This window comes from Phoenix dactylifera, chromosome 18 (assembly GCF_051530095.1).
Source record: "Phoenix dactylifera cultivar Ajwa chromosome 18, Ajwa_hap1_PhDact_Kaust_v1.1, whole genome shotgun sequence".
Classification (NCBI taxonomy): domain Eukaryota; kingdom Viridiplantae; phylum Streptophyta; class Magnoliopsida; order Arecales; family Arecaceae; genus Phoenix; species Phoenix dactylifera.
In genome coordinates, this window is record NC_143207.1 from 13454560 (window position 1) to 13481419 (window position 26860).

Genomic DNA, 26860 nt, shown 5'->3' on the forward strand with positions numbered 1-26860 from the left:
GCTCTTCATATGGAAGGTGGTATGGGGCTGCCTACCGACCAGGAGTGTGTTAGCACGGCGTGGGGTAAGGATTACTCAGTGTTGTGAGGAGTGCACGGAGACTGTGGAGACGATTGATCATGTTATCCTGCAGTGCCCCAGAGCTAGGGGAATCTGGAGCCGATCACCATCTTTGTTGCCCTATTCAGTCGAGTCGACACAGGATTGGATTCATTGGTTGAGAGTTTTCATGCGGAGGCCTAGTACTGTTGAGGCCGGGATCCGGTGGGCTTATTTGGCTCATTCTATCTGGTTGGACAGAAATGCTGGTATCTTTGAGGGTAGACGGTTACCCTCGAGGGTGGTGGTGGACAGAGCTATGCGTCTTGCCAGGGAGGTTACCACTACTACCGTTAGGTCTTCTTCTGAGATGGCCAGGGACACCTGGGGTACTCTTTCCGCTGTCACAGCGCCCAGGTTCGCCCTAGTTTCTTGGGTACCCCCACCCCTTGGTCATCTCAAAGTGAACTTTGATGGTAGTATGTCGGAGGACGGGGTGTCTGGAGGAGTTGGTTTTGTCATCAGAGACCATCTGGGTGGTTTGATAGCAGCTGGTGGCCGCTGTGCGCCGGGACTCACTGCTGTCGGTGCGGAGCTGCGGACAGCCTGGGAGGGGATATCCTATGCAAGGCGGGTACTTCGTGCTGAGCATATATGCCTTGAGGGGGACTCCTCTGTGGTGATCAAGTGGATTCGGGGAGGGGACAGATATGGTGATGGTCATCCTCTCATCAGTGAGATTCGGAGATTGGCGCAGGAGTCGAGTGATTTTCGGGCGTTACATGTTTTCCGGGAGGCAAACAGTGCAGCAGACTGGGTTGCCTCTTTTGTTGCCCGGCATTCTGGGGAGGTCACATGGACATCTGTAGGAGATATTCCTCCTACCCTGTATGCTTTACTTTCTTTTGATATGGCTGGATGTACTCAAGTTAGAGCTATATGAAATGCCGCTTTTATCAAAAAAAAAAAGAAGAAGGAGCAACTAAGTTACTCTTACTTTTCGGCCGAACTGGGCTCAGGCCAAGATTTACTAAAGTCTCCTCGCTGAGCAGGTCGGAGAGCTGTGGAATTCTCCTCAGCCCAAGCAAACTATCTAAAATGCTTTGCTCGGACTGCGACAACTGTGGGAGCCTGTTATTCGCTGAGGCCAACAGAAAGCTCCAGGTTGGATTAAACCCTTACGACTGCTCGGAGGAAACAATGAAAAACTTGTCCTTCCACCTGTGAATGGAGGTAGGAATACCTTCGAAAAGCTTATGGCCTTATCGGAGGAAAAAGTACCACCACTCTTTATCTACGGGGTTGTCCTTTAATATAAAGCAACTCCTAAAGATGTTTACCAAGGAGGACAGACTATGACAAGGCAAAGGGCGAGAAAGCCAATTATCATTCTCCACGAGTTCGGGGCGAGCTGTGGAGGTACAAGACGGTAAGCTGTTAGATGCTCCCTCACGAACCCATGCAGAGGGAATCTCAGCCCTGCTCAGAGCGACTCTATGTACACTCCGATCCAACCTTTAGGAGGGTTGGTAACTCGTCCTCCGAGATCTGGGAGCTCAAGAATACACTCCGAAGGAATGAAGAATTGGGTACGAGCCGCGCCCAAGTCCTCATCACTTAAGAGCGAGCCGGTCCCATGTGGACCCAGGCCCATCTCGAGCTTAGTCTCTCCCATGCCGAAAGAAGTCTGGGCTCGAGACGAACCTGCACCGAACATCAGGGCCCTCGCAGGTAAACTCGTTGCCTTGGTCATAGAATTACAAAAAGGAGAAAACAAGAGATACTTCGAGCGACCGAGAGAAGGATAAAACGCCTACCCGAAAAGCTTGCCAAGGAAGATGATTGGGGAGGAGAAAGACGATCGCTGAAGATTAAGAATAACTCTCGATGCAAAGGCCGACGAGGAGCTCCCAAGACGCCCAAGAAAAGGCTTGAACACCGCAGTAATGGCGGCCAGAAAGAAAAGAAGTGGAGGCGGAAATGATCAAATAACGATCCTAGGATCATTTCCATATCTTATATAGCCCACTACAACTGCTTTGATCGGATAGCCCAAGCGATCAGACGAGCTGAGTTCCGCTACATGGCAGGCCCCGAAATGGCCTCAACAAAATCTTTTCGGATCGCGGCACTAAATACCAATCATTATGGAAGGTGCTCCAAAGATTGAAATATTAATAACTAGCCTTTCGCATTCCATCAGGCGATACGCTTCGGAGAATGGAGCATTAATGACTGGCCTCTCGCGTTCCATCAGGCGGGCGCTTCAGGGGACGAGGCATTGATAGCCGCCCCTTTTCATTTCATCCAATAACCTCTCGGAAGAGAATACACACGTGGAACACCAAGAACTCCCCACGTCGGATTCTGCCCAGGACAGCATGACAGCTCAAGCCACCTAAGCCCGGCTCCAAAAATCTGACTCAAAGTCCTCCACTATAAAATGCATCAAGTGTCCTTTGCTCGGCGTGCGCAATTTCACAAGCGCCGAGCCACACCGCAGGATGACCAACAATCTGACTACTTCCTTCGCCCGAGCTAAAGAGCAACTCGACCTCGAAAGTCGGAGGGCAAATGATGGGGGGGGCAAAATGGATCGTCCAGCCCACATCAAAAAGAGGCACCCAATTTCAGCCCAATAGACACCAATGTCGACCGAACATGTCCTCAATCCGGCCTAGAATCAATTCAGCCTCAGACTTCGCCGAAAGCCCCTTCAACCTCGGATATTCGCCGATGCGCCCGACCAAGCTGGGGCACCCTACTTATTCGCCGACGTGCCCGACCAAGCTCGGGTGCCCTCCTTATTCGCCGACTCGCCCGACCAAGCTCAGATGCCCTCTCCAGTACTACACCCCGACCTTCAAGCTCGAGGCACTCCACCAAGTACACCACGAAACTCGGGATGCTAGGCTAGTCTCAGCACCTGCCTAACCAACCTCTCAACGAGTTTGGCCTCGCCAACAACCGCACCCATGTGCGTGCCTCCACCCTCCTACGAGGCTATGTGCTGCGACACCACTACGCCGTGCTTCGCCTATCAGCCCACGACAGCCAAGGGCAATGCCTTATCATTCTCCAGAACAGACTCCACTGCGCGCCATAAGTAAGATTAATTTGCGCGCCACTCTCATTCATGATGGGAATGGGCCATGCCCTACTATGGCTGTCAACGTTTCACCATTCCCCAGGGCGGATTCCACCGCGCTCCACAAGTAAGCTCAAGCTACGCGCCACTCCCTCTCATGATAGGGACGTGCCATACCTCCGCCACCTAAGCGCTTCTATCATGACTATAAACGACCGCAACAGGTAACCCTTAGGCTCCGTTTGAAAACTTGGAATTGAGGAGAAAGAAATGGAATGGAAGGAAAAGTTAAAAATTTTGATGTTTGGAAGTTTTTTAGTGGAGGAAAAGGAAAAGAAAAGGAGGGAATAGGAGGAAAAATTTTGGGCTCCAATTCTCTTCTTTCTTTCCTCCATAAGTGGAAGGATTTGGAGAAAAAGGAATTGGAACTTAATAAATTTTTTATAATACATATTTGGCCCTTAAATTAAAGAAGTATTAAATTAAAAGGACAAATACATTCTAGGGCCGTGGACCCAACCCGATTTTCTAGTGGGTTGGGTCTGGGTCTAAAATTAGGACCCGAACAAGGATCCAAATTGGGTCGGGATTACTCATGACCTGGTTCGACCCGATCCATTTGCATTTCTACTCATAAACATGCCCCTTTTCTAATAAGGATATTTTAGTAAAAGTGTTAAAACGGTATGCTTTCTTTTTTTTTCTCTCCAAACTCCCAAACAAGAGGAAAGAAAGTACTTTCTCTTCCCTCCTAAAACTTTTAAATAAGAGGAAAGGAAAGTCTATTCTATTCCTTTCTTTTATTTTCCCTCCTCATTAAAGTTTTCCTTTCTTTTCTTTTCCCTCCTCATTATAGTTTTTTTTTCTTTTCTTTTCTCCCCAAAACTCCCAAACGGAGGGTTAGGGGGACTCTTGGCTGGATATACAAAGCTCCACTCTAACTTGATCGTCGGAGGGCCCTCACCAGAAACACCGGTGAAGCTTTGTGCACGTATACTGCCGGTCGCAGGAGGTGGCTCTCCCTGTCTTCTTCTGCACTCCGGCAGCTCCTCCGACTCCTCCGGCATGGTCACCCTCGGGCCAGATTTGAACCACAACCATTACTATATTGATTTCGCTGGCTTCGTTCTCTTTATAAAGGAATTGTTCATAATGCTTAACCTTGATATTTCCATTGATTTTGCTTACAAATAATTTAAAAGACTGATTTTGAGTTCTCCCTCTATCTCCATGGTCTAAAAGGATAGATGGGTTGACCTCATTTCCAAAGTTTAAAAGACTACTTGCTATAGTTTTATGCATTTCATTGGGCTAAACTATTAAATATAAAGTTCAAATTTTAGCAAGTATAATTTTCTTCCACTTAAGTTGTCATTGGCAATAGACTTGTCTTTAGGATTGGCACTTTCATCACGATGGACTGCAATTGCTTTAGTTGCAATAATGGCCATGGCTTTGTAATAGGCTCTATAGATCACAACAATATTTTTTGTTTAATATTTTATAATTTATTCCGATGTTTGCAAATTTAAGGTTAAACTTTTTAGAATATTTAAATTAGTTAAGGAGATAAATACAAACATGCATACACACACATATACATACATACATACATATATATATATATATATATATATATATATATATGTTATGGGGGAATTGAGCCGCCATGCCCCACGTGATCGGCACGCGTATCCAGGAAAGCTACAGCTGCCCTATGATCCAGCACTCCGACCCCGAGTCGGACCTCCTCGGCTCCGCAGCCCGACCCCGGGTCGGCTGCCCTATGATCCAGCACTCCGACCCCGAGTCGGACCTCCTCGGCTCCGCAGCCCGACCCCGGGTCGGCTGCCCTATGATCCAGCACTCCGACCCCGAGTCGGACCTCCTCGGCTCCGCAGCCCGACCCCGGGTCGGCTGCCCTATGATCCAGCACTCCGACCCCGAGTCGGACCTCCTCGGCTTCGCAGCCCGACCCCGGGTCGGCTGCCCTATGATCCAGCATTCCGACCCCGAGTCGGAGATCTTTTGATAACGACAGGCTATTCTCCAGAGGCACGCCGCGGCCTCCTGCTCCACTACTCCCTGCAACGGCTGTACCCGATGCTGCCCACGATCTCCTGTATCAACCGTACAAAGCGGAGCTCCACTACGCCCTGCCATGACCGTACCCAGCGCTGCTCCACGACGCCCCGTAACGGCCATGTCAGTGGCCATTCTATCGTGCCCCACGACGACAAACCCCCCTGAGAGACCTCCCAGCCAGGTATATATGCGGCTGGGGGGAGAAGGGGGGGTAAGCAATACCTCCCAGAGCACTCTCTCCCACTTGTGATTATCATCTCTCCTCCTCCAATCTCCTCTGACTTGACCGTCGGAGGGCCATCACCACCCTGGTGGTGGTGCAAGGCTTGTTTGCAGGTTCCTTGGCGGAAGGTGGAGCGCAACCAGCACCAACCAAGACAACTCAGGCGGAACCCCGTTCACACCGTCGTGTCAATCGTTCTCGGTTTGGACCACCAGCAACAGTTGGCGCTAGAGGAAGGGCCCCGGCCACGCACAGACCTTCCCACTGGGGGGGCTGTGTTGTGGGATGGGGTTCCCAGTTTAGTCCCACATCGGCTAATCAGCGGAAAGGTCTGTGCCTTATAATGAGGAGGCCTAAAACCTTTCCTCACGAGACGCCTTTTATAGGACAAAACCGTGAGGGTAGGGGGCAACCTCCGCGGACCCCCGCGCCGTCAGGGCTCGGGACTGTCATTGGGACTGTCATTGGGCTCCGGCCCTGGGCGACCTCCCGCAGACCCGAAGCGGCAATCCCAGAGCGGACAATACCTCGTGAGGGACGCTGATGCTTTCCCTGCTCGGCCGGTGTGTGGGCTGGTGTCGGGGTTCCGACCCCACATCAATATATATTGGATGATATCTGCTATGGTATGGATCTAATTGCTCATAATTCAAAGAATAGATGAAAAATGGCTGGTGATGTATATAATTGTTATTTGGAAAATAGATATTAATCTTTCGATATAGCAAAAGTGAGAGAAAATAAAATCCTGCCATGAAATACAAAAGCCCATACTTAAATGGGCTCGGACCGATCAAACGGGTTAGAAGGTTGGATGCGGGTTGGGGAGGTTCATTTGTCATTACGGGTTCGGATCAGAATTCCGATTCTCCGACCCTCTGGCGGTTTGGGTTGGGTTCGGGACAGGTCCATAGAAGCTTGATATAGGAACCCGACCCGACCCGACCCGACCCGTTCCACAGATTGCCGCACCAATTGAACCGACGGGTGTGACCCGACGTGTCCATGGTGTCCAAAACCGCAAAACCTCACCGCAGATAAATGGGACTCGTGAAACCCCGGCGAGGGACCAGAAAAATTTCGAAATCAGCTCGAGACGATGGCGCTTCTGAGGCCGCCTCCTCTCCAGCTTCGCTTCGCTGCCCGCCGTCTCTTCTCCTCTCCGGCCCTCTTCTCTCGCCCCTCGTCTCTCCCCTCGTTACCTCGCTCCCGTTCCCGGCTCTTCCTCAGAACCAGGTCTCATTCTCCTCCCCCTCCTCTCACCTCTCTCTCCTCTATTTTTCTGCCTTGTTCTTGGGGTCCAATGGAAAGCACTACTTCTTCCTGGTTCTTTTGTAGAATCTGGAGCATCCGCCCACGGAGGAATGGAGTGGGAGTGAGGGCTTTTATGTCGTCAAGCATTACTGCGGAGGCGCTTCAAGAGAAAGCCCGGTCACAAGCCTACGGCTCCGACCAGATTCAGGTGATTTTAAGCCTTGATCATCTCTCTCCCGCGTTTTTTCCCCCATCTTTTTTGTTATTCTCATCATAGATTGAAATAGATTTTGTTGGATTCGGTAGGGGACAAAACCCCTTTTTCCTTCTTGCTGAGTTATTTTTATTTTAACTAAATCGGATTTTGAGATAACATGGGTGATCAATATATGTTTACTTTCCCAAGTAATGGAATAGAAGCATAAATATGATTACTATCATATTTTAACTCTTTTTGTTCGATGTGGTCTGTAGCTTAGTTAAGGTCCTTCTGAAGTACCAACTGATGCGCTGGCCATTTTCTCTCTTCAGGTTTTGGAAGGGCTAGATCCAGTTCGGAAGAGACCTGGAATGTATATTGGGAGCACTGGACCCCGTGGCTTGCATCATTTGGTATTTCCATATTCTTTTTAATCTCCCTCTCCACTGGTGTAAATTTGGTCTCTCTTTCTTTCTCTCTTTTAAAATTTTGTTTTGCTCTGCTTACTTTTTTCATATGTTTCTTGTTTCTAGGTATATGAAATATTGGACAATGCCATTGATGAAGCTCAAGCAGGTTATGCCTCGAAGATTGATGTTGTTTTACATGAGGATAGTTCCGTGAGTATCACTGATAATGGACGTGGGGTATGGCCTTCCTTTTTCTTTTATAGTCCAAATTTTGCTGATAATGAACTTATAAAGAGATTTACCTTTTATACTGAATTTTGGTGACACAAAAGAATCTTTTTGTCCAAATGACTTGTACTTTCAAATGTACACTTTGCTTTGGTTGAAGCATGATAGTCAGCTAAAATCAGTAGTAAACAAAAGATGCAGAAAGGGTGTTAAGTCTAGCTTTGTTAAGTGAAAGGAAGAATCCAAAAGAAACAAGAAACAATATGGGAACATAAATGGTATTATTATCAGCTTTTGATTCAAATCTAGTAGATATGCTCTGTGATAGTAATTTGGTTATTTTTTAGGCTAGACCTGTAGGAACAGAAGTGGCGCTGTTACCAGCTTTTTATCTAATTTGTTGTTTTCTATGCTCAATATCTGCAACTGATTACACCATATAAACATTTTTCTATCATCACATAGTATTTTCAGTCCATAAATAATATGTTTTCATGCTGTGCAGATTCCTACGGACTTACATCCCGTGACAAAAAAATCTTCCTTGGAGACTGTTTTGACGGTATTCTTTTTAACATAGTCGCTCTTCACCTCTCTCAGCTCATCATGCAAGTATGCCAGATTATGGTTTTCACAGAATCTATGTGCATGACTTGATGGGAACTTGTACTGTGTCTCCTTTTTAATGGGTTGTAGTATGATTTAGAACATCTTGCATTGTGCCTTTGTCAGCTATTGTTTAATATGATATAATGCACATTGCTGTACTATTGCCATAGAAAAGCACAGCATACCGCAAGAGGAAGAGGGCATGCTATGGTGCCCAGAGGAAATTATTATCATTTTTTTACCTAAAAACTGCACATGCACATGCGTGCTTCTGAATTGGAGTAAATATACAAATAACTACCCGAATAATTGCAGAATTTGGTTTTACGCGATACCACATTTTAATGATGTATACAATGACACTGACCGTATAAAAACATCTAGATCAAATTGGTAGTGTGTGTGACCTTCCTTATGAGAATCTAGAACCCCCTAGATGGCAATGGGAACCCTACTAGTACTGAAAATGAAGGAATTTGTACCAATATAAGTTTCATCATTCTCTAACAAGGTCGTTGATAATGTTTTCATGTTTAGGTACAAATAAAGATGTTAGTCTAAGGTCACAATTAATGCCTGAATTCAGAAAGTACCATTAACATGTGAAACCAAACAATCCAATTTTTACATTATTTCTATGACCAAAGAACATTACAAAAGTCACTGGACTCTAGGATAGGCATCAAACTATCATTGTCATCCGCACCCTCCCCAACATCCTCATCATCCTCTGATAGTCAGAATTATTTGTGCAGAGAATAGCTCCCTCTCCTTTATCGCTTCAGCTTGTGATAATGAGCAAGCTGGTGCTTCATCTGGAGCAGAGCCCCCAATACTCCCCCCCACCATGGCTTACAACTATTGTTTGTTTTCTGGATAGACTTGCTTATGTCGCTCCAATTTGATGTCATTTGTAATTCTTTTTCCTGATTTTTCACCAAGCACTGACCAATCAATTGGACTAAGCAAAGGAAAAAGTGTTGGTTTCCTGTAAGAAAGAACTCATTATATTGCCCAAAAACTCAATTGTACCTTACAAGCTTCAAATTCAATGATTTCTTGTGCTATTAATGCAGAACCAATGTTTGAAGAACTGACTGTACTGTGGTATGATACTCCCGGCACTGAGATGTACTAAAGTGTATCAAGGGCGTATCAAACTGTACTGTACCATGGTATTTCAAACCTTGGATAAATCATGTTTTGATATGGGGGCATGCCATGGTATGTACCACACTAAGACGTGTGGCACACCCTTATACTACGGGACTTCAAACCTTTTGTAGAACTGAATAAGACAGATCCAGAATTGGACTATTGGCTATGGAAATTTGCAATCTTTTCTGTGTTTTCTTGGTCATACAAGGCTCAAAACCAGAATTTTTGGATCTCTTAGATCTTGAACCATAAAGTTTTAGAGATATAAGAGATGAAAAAAATACAAAGAAATAATTTATAATATCACAAGCGAAAACCTGAAAAGAAAGGAAGGAAGAAAGGGCTCCGTGGACTGCTGGGTGAGTAGGGCTGTCCACCATATGAATCGTAGACTTGTAGGCTTCAGTTATTCATGTAATTTGGCCTAAAATGGAATTTAGGCATGGAATTTGGATTGATTGACAGGAGGTTAGATCTGAATATCTGATTTAACTTGCATTTTGCAAGATTTCTAGAGCGAGATTTTGCAGGACATTTTTATTTTTTTATACGAACATTGCTACTTTACTTTATATAGCCACGTTCTTGCTTAAAAGTTAGAAGTATGATCTCCCATATTATTGTAAAGTTTAAAGTATCTTTTGTTGCTTCTTTAATTTGAAGTCCAAAGACTTTTTAAGTATATTTTATAAGAAGGAGATGTATATGATTTTGTCTTCCATCCTGACTGTCAGCATTATTATCTTTCATAATTCTTAAAACCCTGGATATTGCAAGTGATGGAGCATAACATATTCCAAATCCAATGATCTATGATATATTTCAATATCCATAATCCTTGCACATGTTGCTGTCAATGTCCGAGTTTTAAAAGACTTCATACTATCAACCCCTCATTGGTGCATCTTGCTGTCCTACGTGTCCATGGAAGTCATCTCTGTACCATAGGCTGTGTCCTCTCCTCTTTTTCATATATCACTCTGCTTTGTTACATGACTGTTTGCTTGGGTTTTATTATTGATATATTCTAAGAAGAGGATGCAAATTTAGATGTGCCTCGTGACACTCTAGGTGTTGATATATTTTGAAAGACATGGATTGCTTCAGCCAGCTGATGAACCTTTCTCGAATTCTGGGGAAGGACTTGCTTCCAACTCTTATGTCATTCTTACTAAATCTTCTGTCTATCACTAGTTCAAAGCTGTAGTGATCAGTTGATTCATTATCTGATATTGGTTTTTTGACTTTCATAGAATTGTTGCATTCGTCTGCACCATTAAATTATTCAAGATGCATTGATTTACTTCGTTGATGCTTCTTGTGCATTATATGGTGATTCACCTTTCGAATCATGCACTGTTGATTGTAATAGCAACAGAGAAAAGGAAGTCGTGTAAGAGTTAGACAGTTGGAAGATCAACCTTTGCTGTGTGGATTAGAATGATAGACAACGAAGGGGGAATTGAACATAAGATATATGTAGCATGATGGTTATGTGGTGGTTGTGTCATGGCTTAAAATATTCAGGAATGATTGTTGGCAAATGAAACTTCGGAGCAGAATACAAAACTTGCTTTGGAAGCAAGTTATGGCATTGGTGAGGATTGGGTTTGAATGCTCAAAAGAAGACTGAGAAAGATATGGATGGAACTAGTAAAGATGAGAAACTTTTTATGAGAAACATAGCAGATCCTGTAATTTGAGGATGTCTTCTGATGATTGTATCACTTCTAAGTTCATATTTCTTTTATGTTATCAGTTCTAACTTGCACAGCATTTTCTGCAGCCATCTTTTTCAACACAGATTTTTTTCTCGACTGTGTTTCTTTTGATTGGTAGTTTAAATGTATCAAAGTTATTTCCTCACAGAAATAAAAAAATCATTTATATAGGTTCTATTCTCCATAATAATCTGATATTCAACATCTATATTATAGCTTGCGGTAGGTCATGATTTGTTGCCTTGTGATTTTATTGATGAACAAAATTTCCATCACTGAATACTGTACTTCTTAGAGTTCTATATTTAAGTAAAAGCTAATTAAGATTGCACTTAAATAAGATCTTGCATTACTGCTGATTTAAGAACATTCAGTTTGCTGCAATTTATGATCAATTTTTTTTAACAATTATTTAATCTATTACCAACTTCCATTTCTTCTTATGTTTTTTGGTAACTAGTGTAAACCCATCAGCAAACTAATCCATGCAGGAGGACAAAGAAGAACTATTTAATCCTGCATTAGTGTCACGAGACAGGATTAAGAGAAACTTGCACTTGTAGGTTATAATGTCCTTTATGAGTGAAAAGATGGGGAAGAGTCATAAAGCCAATGCAAAATGGATGGACAAGGTGTACTGGTTATGGTTGTGAGAATTGAGAAGAATCCAGGTGGCTATAGAGCTGACTAAAGTAGAGCTGTTGTGGAGGAGTTAAATCATGCACCTATTCTTCTGGTAGCATTTACTCGATTTTGGACTCAAAGATAGACTTATAAAAAGAAATCAGTGATTCTAACTTCATAACCTGTTAAATATTCTCTTCATGTGATATTTCAGTTAGCATTTATCACTCTTTGATAAACTTAAATTATGGAGATTGGCATCTGTTTGTTTTCTTGAAAATCCAGGACATCTGACTGCAGCCAAAATTACGTAGGTTTTACATGCTGGAGGGAAATTTGGTGGTTCAAGCAGTGGATATAATGTCTCTGGTGGATTGCATGGTGTGGGCTTGTCTGTTGTCAATGCCTTATCTGAGGTACTTTTCTTCCTCTCATATAAGTTATGTAATGTTCTATATTTCCTTTCCATTTCTAGATGATTTTATGCAAATTCTGCTTCATACTATCAATTTCTTAATTTACATACAAGATAGAGTTTGTTTGGAATATATTTGCAATTTCATCAACATGGTACTAAGTAGACTCGTGGAAGATGGCTCACAGCTAAATGTCAACATGGCCAGAATGATTGAAAGCCTATCTCATCTATTTTTATAATTTTTTAATCAAGCTGTTACACATACCCATAACATCTTTCATTTGTCATTAACTTTTGCGTCCATGATTTATGTTTGCCTACCATATGCATGTAACTCCTTTTTTTTGATTTTGGTACAAATATAGTCTCATTCTTCAGAGATCATTATATTGGTCATTTCATCTTGCCTTTGATGAGAAGACAGCTGCACATCTTAAATCTTATCGAGCTAATGGGTTTTTGGATTTTGTCCATGACATGCAACTGCTACAAATCTAAAATTACGCTATCAGTTTTATTTGACCTTTTGTATAAAACTTGTGATTAGTGATTATATGAAGATAAGGCATTTTATGGCTCATTGGTGCGAAATAAATTTTTCCGATATTTCCTTGACAAGACTAGAACATCAACAAGTTGTTATAGTCATAGGTCATGACTCAAACTTGGTACATGGATTGATCAGTAAAGACATTGTTATGGTCACTTAAAACAGTTGGAAAATTGTTGATTTTAGGCTGGTTTTGAATTAGCTAAATTCATATCATGTTGAGCAGGCACTAGAAGTTACAGTGTGGCGTGATGGGAAGGCATACCAACAAACCTATTCTCGTGGGAAACCAATGACATCTTTAACTTGTCACCTTCTGCCAGCTGAATCAAGTGCTCGTCAGGGGACATGTATCAGGTTTTGGCCTGATAGAGATGGTATGCTTTTTTCATTTTTAATATTTGCCAAAAAAAAGAATTCTATGGTAAGAAATTGTGTTTTCAATGTAGTATTCACTACTTCCATGACTTTTGAGTTCAACACAATTGCTAGCCGCATACGGGAACTTGCTTTCTTGAATCCTGAGGTACAAAATATTCTTCATAATTGTTTTATGCAACTTGCAATTTTTGTACTGCTTGGTCATTTTCAATTTCAAATATTGTCATGACCCGTGACAAGTTTATTTGAATTACATTCATTGCCACCAACAGATAGCATAGTTTATTTCTTATTTTGTTAATTATTAACTTTCAATGGTACAAGTTCTCCATGAGTATAGTTTGTTTGGTATTACTTTTGTGGAAAGCCAATAACAACTCCTATCATGCCCAACTTTTTTTTCCCCACAAATCAAATGTTCATCAAGGATGTATGCCTGGTTTTCTCCAAAAAGAGAGGGTGTCTTTTATTCTTTTATATCCAACTGTCCACACCAAGGTCCGCCGTACCGGTACCGGTCGGCGTACCGGTGGCGGCCCGGACCGGTACGAACTGGTCCCGTACCAGTCGCGTACCGATCCGAACCGGGCCCGTACCGGTTCGAACCGGTTCCGTACCGGTCCCGTACCGGTTTTTCAACAATAAACTACCGGTACCGAATTCCACGCTGATTCGGTACCGGTCCCAGGCCGGACCGGTACGTACCGGCCGGTACAGATCGGCACGGCAGACCATGGTCCACACCCTAGTGGACAAGGCCGGCGGTACATCATGTACACATGCCGACATGAGAGGTCTGGCCTATCCTCCCATCCAATCCTTGGTGGATTTTCAACTGTCTTACCTGAGGATCTACTTAAAGTAGGACCAATGTTGAATTTGCTACTATCAAGATTTTTCAGTTGCTGATAGCAAGCCCTAGTATTGCTTTTGATGGCGGCTTAAGGCTCATAAGTATCAAAAGGCCTTAGGTGGAGCCAAGGGATTTTTATGATGTTTGCTACGCCTTTGGTCATGTCATAACATGGGCTGCCTTTTTCCTTCCTTTTTTCTGACCTATAATATAGGTCGCTTGTTTTGAGCTTGTTGAATGAGGGTCAATGGCTAAGTTAGCTTGAAGGTCTTTCTTGGTTTTAGGCATTCTTAGGCTCTATTTCAAAATTTGAAGTATGAGCTTTCAGGCCCATTTTTAATCAGATCAAGAATGTCTATCAGTTACATACTCAATTGTGCCTTTTCAAGGAAACCTGTATCTTTAAGGGTTCATTCGGTTGGGGTATGTCAGAGGATAATTTGATGATTCCTGAAAATCATTTATCTGAAACAATGATTGTAGGGAAAATAATGTTTACTATGTTTGATTGGTGAAAAAAATTACTCTAGAAAATAGCATCAGAAGAAGATTACTATGTTTGATTGGAGGTAATTTTATATTAGAATATTGCTAAATTTTCAACAATGTCCTTGAGTAAACAATTCTAGTAATAACAATGTTTTTTGGCCATTAGTTAGCCATTTATGGCCCATTTACATATTCACTGTCGATATTAGCTATTTTGAAAATATTTAAATGTAATTACATGTGTTAATAAATATTTTTAAATTAATTATATATATTAGAAAACATATTTCTTATTATAAATAAATTTTAGTATGTTTGATATATAAATGAATATATTAATTATTGATAAATCCTATGTTAGATTTATTAATAACTAATAAATATTTCTCAACTATTTATTAATAATTAGTATTTATTAATAAATATATTAATATATTAAATAAATATTATTAATCAATATATTAATATAATTTATGATATATTAATATTATCAATATTAATTATATAATATAATTAATACAATATTAATATAGTATAAGTAAGGGCATTTCTATCAAGAAATAATAATTTTAGATTATCTCCATTCGATAAGCTAGCATGGGTCAACAAATACCATTACTTTCTCTTTCAGCAAAATAGACATAGGATCCACCATTTATTTTACGATCTCTCTCATCCACTTTTTGTTTTAAACATGGTAATCCGACATAAGATTTATTTTTCCATGCCAAATTATCCCCAACCAAATGGGCCCTGAGAACTTTCCATAAGGTCAATTTAGGCTATATTGAGCGTAAATATGTATAGACCTCAACATTTACGTTTGTGAGTTGTAAACTTGTTAAAGATCCATGAACAAATGAATTCAAATTTGATTTCAGCATGGCTGATCTTGGTCTAGGATCTCTAGACTTGAGATAAAGCTTGACTTCTTAAATGGAATTCTTATTGAGATGTAAACTTGCTCAAGTGTTCTCATTCATATAGTGGTAGTAAGCTTTGAATGGATGGACGGCCGTTTAGTAATGCCTCTAGAAAAGTATCATAGAACCCCAAATTTTACATATTTCATATTACAATAACTTCATTGCATAAATCACTAGTTCAAGCCTTATGACCGGTCAATGATCAATTTGATAAGACGAAAGTGCTAATCAATTTATAAGACAAATGGGACTTACTTGCTTACCCTTTTATATATAAAAGGTCATTTTCTTGGTAAGTTGAAAGGACATATACTTAATTGAATTCTTAAGTGAAGCTTATTTTTTAACAATTATATAGATGCTCGGGAAAATACGGTTCAACTATAAATCAGTCATGTTAGGACAAAAGATCCTGACTTTTTTTTGGAGGTTTAATTGTATGGATCTTTTGTCATGATTGATGGGCCAGTGTCCCCATATTACTTTATTTAAAATCTTGGATTTATTATATTGAGAAAGAGAAGATAATTCAAGGTGTTTTCAATGGAGATTAGAATGGGCTGGATGATGTGGAAAGGTGCTGTCAAAGAATTTTCTGGTGGATACGCATTGGGATTACTCAAATGAAAAATGATATAAGCCACTATATGGGCCATCTAATGGATGCGAGTTTGAGGTAACAAAGAGGGTCCATGGATAATGTAGTTTAGGCAAGGATATTAGGAAGGTGTCTCCGAAAAGGGGACAAATAAAGATAGTTGCACTAGTTGAGCATGAGATTTATGGGGAACAATTTTACGAACATATAACATATTCTTACATTTATATATAATTATTTTACAAGTTCTCTATAAAATATATAACTCTCGATTATTTTTATATTATATATTTTTATTTATAAAAATTAATTTCTAAAATATTTTAATACAAATTCAATTGGTCAATGATCCAGACCATTGGCTAGATTGGACTTCATGCGAGTTTAATAACTATATTCTAGACCCTTACCTAGCTAGCTGTGTGTCGTATGCAGTCTTGATATTGGATTATGTACCTATCCTTTATGAATTATGACTATGTCAGTTATGTTGGCTTTCATTATTGAAATCTGCTCAAAATCCAGTTTATATCTTAATAATATTCAACTTATATTGGTATTTGGATAGAGAAATTATGGTTATAACTAATATCCGACTTGTATCGAATCCATTTAGAACAAATATGTATATGGTTAATATCCAATTCATATTCATATACATTAGAATACATATGGATACTAATCTTGATATTTGTTTAATCCATATCTATATTCGTAACTGCTAAAAATTATGGATATGGATATAGAGACACCAATATCCGATCTGTATCCTGTGTTTTCTGCCTACCAGGAACCCAAACAACACTTTCCGTCAAGCCTTTTGGGGTGAAGTCCTGGATCATCAGATGCATTTAGATTTGGTACTTTTTTTTTTTAATAAAATATTGTCTGATTTCTCAATCAAGAATAACGACATAGTTTAGTAGCTTTGTTGGATGCGTGGTGCTGAGTGTGCCGCTTTAATGAAGCTTTCAATGGAATATGCATTTGTTTGTTCATGTTCATTCAATATGCTACGTTTACATGATAAAAACTTTTTACTATCTGTAATTAAGAATCTGTGAGAGGATTTGCAAGTAAATGAGCATGAGATGCACATTAACACATTAATATGGATAAAGGTTTTCAGTGTATAGACATACTTGTATGCAAGCTTACTCTAAGTTTCTGCTTCACCCTGAGTGAGGTACTATCTTATAAAGCACTGTCCATTGTTGTATTAATTTTTAATTCATTACTCTATTATGCATATATATCTAAGTAGATTCTGTCCTCAGTAAGTTCTTTTAAGTTGTCTGTTATTTCTAATTGTCATTGTGGTGGTACCTCATAGATGTTGTTATCTGTATTTATATTCTACTTGCAGCTTACAATCACTCTGACAAAGGAGGAAGGAGACTCGAAGGTCCAATATAATGAGTATTGCTATGCTGGTGGCTTGGTAGAGTATGTGAAATGGTTAAATACAGATAAGGTACATGATTCTTAAACAGTGAAATGCAATGATAATGATGAGATTTAGTACTTAGAATATGCTCATTTGAACAAGTCACTTAAATTATGTCAAATGAGCATAGTGATAGCCTAAATGATTGAATGACTGATCCAATTGCTGTCGAAAATTTCCTGCCTCCCATAATTGTTCTTGATGTGAGGTCAAGGGGTTGTTCTTTTTATTCTGTAACTATGTATACTCTGCATGCAAGTGAATAATCAGTGAGGGGATCTTTTTGTAGACAACTTTTGTCATTGGTTTCAATTTTCAATTCTTGAGTAGGATTAGCGTGCAGAGTTCCTACTTCAAGTGCCTATTGCATAGGAGAATATTAAGTTAGTAGAATATAATTTTCAGAGTTTTAGGTGTGACTCCATATTGGGTTCCATGAGAATCTGGATATTGCCATCATCAAAGGGTTTTGGCATTGACGGTAGGGTGATTTTAGATCTTCTGTAGAGTCCTAGTTGGACTTGTATAAGTAATTGGAAGCTTGACAGTTCTATAAAGTTGATAAGGTGGGCTGGTTTTCAGGGACTGTTTGCGTGTTCTGAGGACTTCTTTGAGTACAGAATTCATATGCTTGGTTTGTTGTATTTCTTTCTATTTCTCTTATTTTTTGCTCTTTGTTCTGTCTACTTTATGTTGACTATTCTGTCTATAACTCTTTTCCCGTTTAAGTGCTTCTTAATTCTTTTTATATTATTGCCAATCCCTGTAGTTATTTTTGTATATTAAACTTGAATATTAACCTAAACTATCATTAATTTCTTTTCGTCTATCACCTAATATTTCTTCAGCATCATTTTACATTTCTGTTAAATTTTATTGCTGTCTGTCATACTTATAATGCAAAATCAGGGTTTATAGGTGTTTGGAATTGCCTTGCAATCCTAGGTCACCTAACATCCACACATTCTTTGTTTTTCTTCTCTTTTTGTAACATCTGCATTGTTCTTTATTTTCTGTATAAGACTATCCCCATTTGATTTCAAGTCAACATTGAACTAATTCCCTAAAATGGAATACCCCTAGAGCATCATTACTAGCATCTTTCCCATTCTTTTGTTGGACCTTCTTCTATAATATTGTCTGTATTTAACTACTACGGTCCTGCTTCTGGAAAATGGAAAGTTAACTGCATAAAAAACCCTGAGCCTATAATATCTTTTTACTTGGTTCGCCAATGCATGAATGCAGATGTCCTACTGGTCCTGTATTATTATATAAGTAGAACTCTTCAAGCCATATTCACAATCAACAACGGTCTCGCATTAGAGTGGATATTAATTTGATTTGAAGCTTCATTTTGATCTTTCACTTGATCTTGGTCTCTTCTTTGCATGGTGATGTGGGACTAAGAGCACTTGTGTGTGTTACCTTCATCAAAATTCTTGCACCTGTATCATCTGCTTTTCTTGTTCCTGTTAGATGTTCTTTCTGTTGCTTGTAGGGAATGATCTTGTCTCTACTTCTCACAGATGAGAAAAGGAAATAAAAAAAGAACTTGTTACTTTCTTTTCCTTTGTTTTTTTTTTTTGGTAAACCGGGATTTATATTAGTTGAGAGTAGATCCATCTCACAATATCAGGCTATAAAAATTTTCTGAGTTGCAAATGCACATCATGAGTCCATAACACCGGGATTCAATGATCAGCGACAAAATTCGCCACCAAGTCTGTTGGTTGGTTGGCCTCATGGTAGACATGGGTGGCTCAAACAAGACGTGGTTCCATTTCCAACTGTCATGTCTTGAACCAATCCACATGGGCCTGCCACATGATAGGGCTGCATATCCCACAAGACTGATCCTCATGATGTAAACATGGCCGAAAATTATAAACCCATCGTAACATGATATAAAGTACATATTCACAAGTAGCAGTATAGAGTTAGAATGGAGTAAATGTCTGGTAATAATAACATATACAAGATTTTATTGAAAATCATAAACTAACTTAATTCATTTAGTCACCTTCCAGCCATATACATCGCTAAGAGGACCACAATGGCATAGGCGCATAGCACAATCCCTCCCAAGCTTGAAGCTTAGCAATCAACACTGCGGTGGGGCAAAGGATTGGTGGAATATGTGTTCATTTTTGGCAGGCTAGATAGAGTACCCTATATAACATATAAGGACATCAAGTTTAGGGGCAGTTGCATACAGATTAGAGTCCTAGAGTGTGTCCCCTTTTTACCGAATTGGGATTGAGAGGATCACTAGATCGAAAAGAGAAGTACATGAATTCAAATACTTTGACCTTCAAGGACTTTTAGCTATTGGAATGCTACTTATGCTATGAAAGGTTAACAACTAATTAAAGGAAAATAAAAAGATGAAAGATAAAACCAAGCTAATAATTCATGGATTCATCTCCCAAAAGGGTCCCTTTTTTGTTTTATAACCATATTTATACATCCCTTATCATCACGTTCCTTTGCCAACCGCTCGGGTATATCTTTTCTTCCATTTCACCACTGTCCCAGTTGGTTACCAGCACTATCCCATTTTTTCGTTTGTCAATTACTAGCTTTAACTTCAAATTTTAAGTTGTCCTTCCAATTCTCACATTATATTGTCTTGTAGCCACCTTGGAACCAAATTTTCGTTAACACTGCTAGGTGTCCATATTAGGCCGCAATAAAATGGTATGTGATTTGAGTGCATATTTAGCCTTTTACATGTTCTCATCCTGCTCGGTCAGTTTCTTGTAGGTTAGGCCTATCTATTGAATCTTTGCCGTTTGGCCTATACTCGTAGCTGACATTCTTTTGGTCAATATATCTTCACTAAGGTTTTTGGGCTTGTCCTTGTTGGCACAACTTATTCTTAACTAGGATGTCTTGGTACTCGACTCTTTTTTTTCTAGGTGTAACCTATTGGCCTGCTTTTAATAATGTCACGTGACAGTTGTTTTGGAAAGATCTGTGATATGCCACGTGTCATTTTTACAGCACATCTCCGGTTTTTAGTCTTCGCTCAAGATGTGGTGTTAACACGGAGATGATTAAGTAGCTGGTCCAAGTTGGTTATAGTGGAGATATCATCTCCCAAGGACGTGGTTTGAGCCACATTTTTCCAGCAAAATTGCAGTCAAAAAGAACATGATCAACGGATTCGTCAATGTTTATGCAAGAATCACAATGAGGCTGAATATATTGTCTCCAAATCTTTTTTTTTGCCTGAAATGATATTGTCATTAGAAATCCATTGGTTCTAAATTTCTTTACAAATTTCCTTTTGCTATATATTGTGTGGCATTTAATTTTTTTTATATCAATTATGCTATTGATGATAATGCATTGCTATGTTGCCAGAAACCACTTCATGACACTGTAGCTTTCAGGAAAGAGGTAGATGGAATCACAGTTGATGTAGCCCTCCAGTGGTAAAGCATTTTATCCTTGCATGCTAATTCATTGGTATTGAGGCTTTAGATTATTATAAGCTTCTAAAATGCATTGTCCTGACACAAAGTATATCTCAGTTAGTAATTATCCTTACTGCATTTTTTGATGTTTTTTAGCTTAATGTTGCATTTGCATTGTTGAAATAATCTTGTTTCAATTCTTATATATATCTGAGCGCTTCAACATATACTATCATTTGGGTTTTAATTGCCATCTCAAACAGGTGTTCTGATTCATATACTGATATGATGCTGGGGTATGCTAATAGCATCCGTACCATTGATGGCGGTACCCATATAGACGGGATGAAGGCTTCATTAACTAGAACAATCAACAACCTTGTGAAGAAGTCCAAGGCAATTAAGGTAATTGTTTTTGCTGTGTTGGTGATACTTTATTGCTTATTATAAAAAAAATGCAATATTTTCTAGGTTCTCACCTTTAAATTTGACTACTAATTTATGATGATGAATAAATTACTTGGTTTTAGTTTATTGTAGAAGAATTTCTATGTCTACCATTATTTCTTCATGGCCTTGTCTATCGTCCTAAAATTTTGAAAGCTTGTACTTAGAAGTTATATTTCTTGGTTTAGGTTTTTATATCGGATGTTTTGCAAAGAGCTATTTTAACCTTCTCCTCGTTATCTTCTAATCTTAATATTAAACTGGTTAATGTACTTGCATTCCATATGCTCAAGAAACCTTTATTCTTTGGAGGACTTTCTTCTTATGCCATCATCTTTGAATGTGATTGCACGTCATTTCCAAGAATAGCCTAGTCAAGTTTTGTGAAGTTCTTACATGAATTTATTAAGTTAAGAGAATCAGTATAAACAACATTTTAGCGAGCCTTTATGGATCTATTGCTGTTGTTTGGTCATGTCATAACATTTTTAGGAACTGCCATAGCCTCCTTAGAACATATCAAATCAAGAACTCAAAATTCAGCTCCAGCCCGAGAGAAAGAAAGAATTTTAGTAGGTTTACGATTTGACTCAAACTCATTTAATATACAAAATGTCAACTGGAAGGAAAGGAAAAATTCAGAAGTAAAGAATTGCATGTTGAAAGTAAAATGCCAGGCACTACTCTAGTTTATTATATTACTTGATAGTAATCTTTCACATGAAATGATGTGCCATGTTTTTAATAATTTATTTATCAACTTATCAAAATGGAAAAGAATAACTGTGAATATCAGATAGTATATGAAGCTTCTAAGATGCTAGTATTAAGCTTCTATTTCATTAGAATTTTTTTCATGAGATAATGATTTTTTAGTAAAAATGAAAAATTTATAGAAATTTGCTACAGAAATTACTTCGCGGTCAACGATTTTAGTCACATGAAATTCAATGCATGCTTTCATGTTAAAGGTTAAGAATTTCAAAAAAATTTCAAATAAAAACAGAAGATAACTATAGAGAATCGACATTTTATATTCTTCTAAGCTAATTGTTCCAAGACTTTTGTAAATTGTAAAAAGAAATTGCTTTTCTATGTTCTATGATGAGAGAAAATCCACATTTCATTTTTATTCTCAAAAAAATTAAAATAAGTATAAAACTATAATCTTCTTTACCCAGTTGTTTATCTCCCACAAATAGAGTTGTCTTTTAACTCAAGAATATGAATATATCACCTTGAAGAGTGTGCCTTGTGCCCTGGACTAGTTTCCTTTAGCTTTAAGGTAAAGACAACTGAAACTTGGAACTAGGTATTTCTTAGTTGGTTGCGCTGACTAAAATTAAAGCCATCCTTCAAACTAGGATCAATTTTGCAATATTGAGAATTTTGACTTGGTCTCGTTATGACATCAACCCATCAAGGATTGGCGAGAAGTTCCCACTTTGGACTTGGGTGTCATGGCTTTGAGACACGAAATAGTCTCTACATGCAATGGGTCAAGGCTGCGTACATCTAAACGTCCCTAGACCCTACAATGATGGAAGCCTCGTGCACCGGATCATCCTTTTTTATATCTGATATTTGTGTAAAATATCTTATTTTCAAATTAAAAAATATACTAGAGACTTCCTAGATATACTTGACATACTTCTTCGGTACCATCACAAGGGGGAGGGCGTTTGCTTTCTGTTTTTTAATGTTAAACTTTTAATTGTAAATAGCCAATTTTGTAGTTTATGGTGTTAATATTGAAATATGAAGTATGGATTTTGATTTATGGATTTGAATGGCAACTAGATGATGAGCTTATAAAAGTTGATGCTATTATATAGAGTATGAACTATGCGGTCTTGATAACCTACTTTGCTTTATGGTGCTTTTTTTTTTTAATGCATACATATCTGTGTATGTAGTGTATATTCATTGATGTAACTTAGCGTTTCATATCCTATTTTTTTCAAGGTTGTCATGTTAGCATATTCATATCATGTCATATGTATTCAGTCTTTGTGTCCTTCATAGCCTTCCTTGCTAAAGATTGTTTGATTAAACTCTCTTTGGCCTAATTTTGTATTGATGAAATTGGTCCATATAGTTTATTTGACTATGCAATTCGCATGACGTATTGAAGCACAGCTAGTTACTTCAACTTTTATAATTTTTCCAATTTTGTGTCAATACAAAAATCATATCTCTACAGGAAAAGGACATTAGCTTAAGTGGTGAGCATGTAAGGGAAGGACTAACTTGTATTGTATCCGTCAAGGTTCCGAACCCAGAATTTGAAGGACAAACAAAGGTAGTATTGACTTTAATTTCTTCTGAATGCTGATATCTTCAACAAATGCTTTGGTTTTACTATCTTGGGTAATGCTAGATGAAACGTTAGCCTACTATTCAATATGAATTCGTGCCTTTGTTCTAATGTATTCTTATGGGACAGACAAGGCTAGGAAATCCCGAAGTTCGAAGAGTGGTTGATCAATGTGTTCAAGAGCATCTTACTGAGTATTTGGAGCTGCATCCGGACACATTAGATTCAATTCTCTCTAAATCTCTTAATGCTCTCAAGGTATACGTGTTCATTTACTATTTTTAGTTAATTATTTTCTAGTCACTCTATTGGAGTCACTATTCTTTTCTTGACAGTCTTTGTGTATCATCAACCATCTTTTGTGTCCTCAAATTTAGGTATCTTTATCTTGAAATTGTACGTGCATTTATGAGCCAACCTTAGCTCAGCTCCCCACCTGGGAGAGGTCCCTGTTGGTGGTGTCCCTGTTTTATTTCTCAAAAGAAAAGCATAGATTTGGTTTTTTCTAATAGATTAAGTTGATGACTCGTGAAAGATATTTTTGTCAAGTTCATGCTGTATATGAACTTGTATATATATAAATGATGCTGAAATTGCATTTTTATGTAGGCTGCAATGGCAGCCAAGCGGGCTAGAGAATTGGTGAGGACAAAAAGCGTCCTGAAATCTTCTTCCCTTCCTGGAAAACTAGCTGATTGTTCATGTACAAATCCTGAAGAATCTGGTAACTCCTATCTAATCTCCCCTTTTATGAAACTTCTTTGTGCAATACGTATCATTTACTTCAATGAACTGACTGTTCTTTTGAACTTATATATTCCTTGTCACAAGTACGCATTGCATCATTGCCTGTGCTATTTGCTTTGTAACATTTATTGGTATGCTTGAGGATCTTATGTTAAGAGCTAAAGATTTATCAAGTTACCTTAATTCAACTCAGACCCTGACCTGATAAGATGCAAGCTAGCATGATCCAATTAACTTGTTGGATTCACCCAATTTTGATCTGTGGTTAGACATGCATTGCCCTTAATATAACCCAGCCTCAACTAGCCTTGGCCCTAGATAAACCTAGATCTATGTGGTGAATATCATAATCAATTTACTCCACTCCAAAGGAAAAAGTAAAAAAAAGATGATGCAGCTCGCTTATATGCTATTCATAATGACTGAAGGATCAAAATGATTTCCTCTGTCTCTTCATTAACTTTTTAGTGTTCATGGTTTTAGAAAATGTTGGAATATTTAAGTAGATTGGACTATCTTTTAGGTCATTGACTTTGGATCCAATGTTACCTTGATCTTTGCTTCTGTGCATTGCAAATATATTCCAACATAAATATATAAATAGATGGAATTAATTAGGCTACTAAATTGAATGCTTGTGATACTTACAAAGAAAGTTAAGTTTATGCTACCTCACACTGAATAGAAAGAAGAAAATGGTTTTATGTCACAAAAAGCATAAGTAGTGCCATTTATGGTGCATCCAGCTGAACTAGCGAGCTTGCTCAACCCAACCCAAATTTGAATGGACTAGGTCAATTCATCATTATGTTGGTCTGATATTGGGTTGGAAAATACAGCCTGAGTTGAAGTACAGATGGGGTTAATTGGCAATTTTCAAGCCAATAGCATGACCCTGCCCAACCCGCATGACATAGGTTTGCATTCTTACATAAATAATAAGCAAAGGGTGTAACACAGCAATAGTTACTTTAATACAATTCAAATTCCAACCGTGATAATGCTGGCATATTAATGCCATCAAGTTTTCCTAATAAAATAAAGGAAAATGTATGGAGCAAGCAAATGTCAAGACCATCTTTGGTTCTTCATGGACTGAAATGGACCTGCTCTGCACTAATTACTTGTTGGGCTAGCCCTACTTTAATTTATAATCATGTGGGTTGTGGGTCAACCAAGTGCAAGTGGGGCCAAGCTGGGTTGTGCCCGAGCTTGGGTCAAGTCTCCTATAGTGTTGGCTGAGCGCAGGATGGCATTTGGCCTGGCTTAGCCTGCTTTGTGCACCCCAACTTACAGCTTTGGTTAATGCAAGCAAGACACCCCTTTTTTAGGATGCCAAGGGTTGCCACTTTTTACCTAGATCTAGATGTATCCCAGGGTCCAAAATTTTTTGTGTTTTAGAAATCCTACATGCAATATCTGGCTAACATGGTTTAGATATGCATATGGACTCTACTTTGAATAACCCCCAGGTTAGTTATTTATTTAATTCGCCGATTGTCTTCTTGACTCGTTCAATTGCTATCCTGTCTTGTTCGTCACTCCACGTTTGTGATCCAGGTCATACTTGTTCTTTTTTTTTTTTGGGGGGGGGGGGGGTGGTGGGGGGTGGCTGGGGTTAGTGTCAAGACTGATATCCATAGTTGACTCATTTCCTATCAGCTTAACAACTTACAGGTGGTGAGTTGTCCATGTATACTAGGCTCTCAGCCACATAAGGCATCTCTTGGCCATAATTTTGAGTGTGATTTTTTTTTCCCTTTCAACTATAGTAAAATTTAAAACACGCCTTTCTAGTGATATTAGTTTTTAGACCTGCATCCTCCAAAAACTTTCATTTGGATTCCATTAGGGTTCAGTCATATTCCCATTTTGTTAATTAATTCTGCAATGGTTAAAAATAAGATAAAACATAGAGCCACCCTATTTTATATAAATTATATATTATTTTTTTTGGAAGTTCGATCAGACTTTTAAATTCCTTTTCGCATTAATATATATTCGTATTTTTTTTGGCAATGCCTGCCATTAAGATAAAATATGGAACCGTCCTATTTAATTCGTTGCAAGTTTGACAAGATACAGAAGGCTTAGAGTTGGTCATTCATATAATACCGTTTATAGGTGAAACTTAATTTGTCTAACCAAAGCTATTCATGCTTGGTTGTGCTCCTTCATGCGGTAGACCATTTTAGCTCATTGCTAACTATATTACAGATTGCCTTTTATGGTGCTCCATCATGTCCTTTTGTTAGGTGGTGATGATCAATATATATACCTTTCTTCTCTCTATGTCATTCATTTAGTTGTCTAAGCAATGAAATTTTCTTCTTGGTTGACCTTGTTGGCATGACCCGTCAATTGTTCTTAGAGTTTGTTTTTGTTTTCTTTTATTTTTATTCCATTTTTTTCTTGCCGTTCATTTTAAACATTTTCTAGGAGATTGAAGAAGTTCAGGATGAACTGAGGAGACTTTCAGTGATGTTAATTTATTGGGGAGGGCCATATACCAAATTATACTAACCATTTATAGAATTGAGTTCCATTTATCGAATCGATATTTATATGTTTAGAAAGCCAGTTGGAAAAAAGATTGGACATTTTTGAATGTCTTGCAGAACTAGCTT

At 38.8% G+C, this 26860-nt stretch overlaps 1 protein-coding gene across 5 annotated transcripts in view; it reads left to right on the forward strand.

Annotated features, from left to right (window-relative positions):
- The first annotated feature begins 6393 nt into the window (after window positions 1–6393).
- Window positions 6394–26860, forward strand: part of LOC103715022 (DNA gyrase subunit B, chloroplastic/mitochondrial-like) — a 30867-nt gene continuing 10400 nt past the window's right edge. For 3 of the 5 annotated variants that reach the window (XR_015974736.2, XM_088714454.2, XM_088714455.2), the window contains exons 1-14: window positions 6394–6671; window positions 6774–6897; window positions 7221–7301; window positions 7422–7535; window positions 8032–8088; window positions 11953–12054; window positions 12833–12983; window positions 13056–13132; window positions 17220–17327; window positions 20670–20740; window positions 20986–21127; window positions 23373–23471; window positions 23616–23744; window positions 24096–24210. Coding sequence is in view for 4 of the 5 variants with exons in the window: in XM_088714454.2 (XP_088570580.1) it covers window positions 6535–6671; window positions 6774–6897; window positions 7221–7301; window positions 7422–7535; window positions 8032–8088; window positions 11953–12054; window positions 12833–12983; window positions 13056–13132; window positions 17220–17327; window positions 20670–20740; window positions 20986–21127; window positions 23373–23471; window positions 23616–23744; window positions 24096–24210 (1507 nt within the window). In the remaining variant the exon portion in view is untranslated. The remainder of the gene's footprint in view (window positions 6672–6773; window positions 6898–7220; window positions 7302–7421; window positions 7536–8031; window positions 8089–11952; window positions 12055–12832; window positions 12984–13055; window positions 13133–17219; window positions 17328–20669; window positions 20741–20985; window positions 21128–23372; window positions 23472–23615; window positions 23745–24095; window positions 24211–26860) is intronic. The other 2 variants (XM_088714456.2, XM_088714457.2) reach the window with 1 other exon arrangement.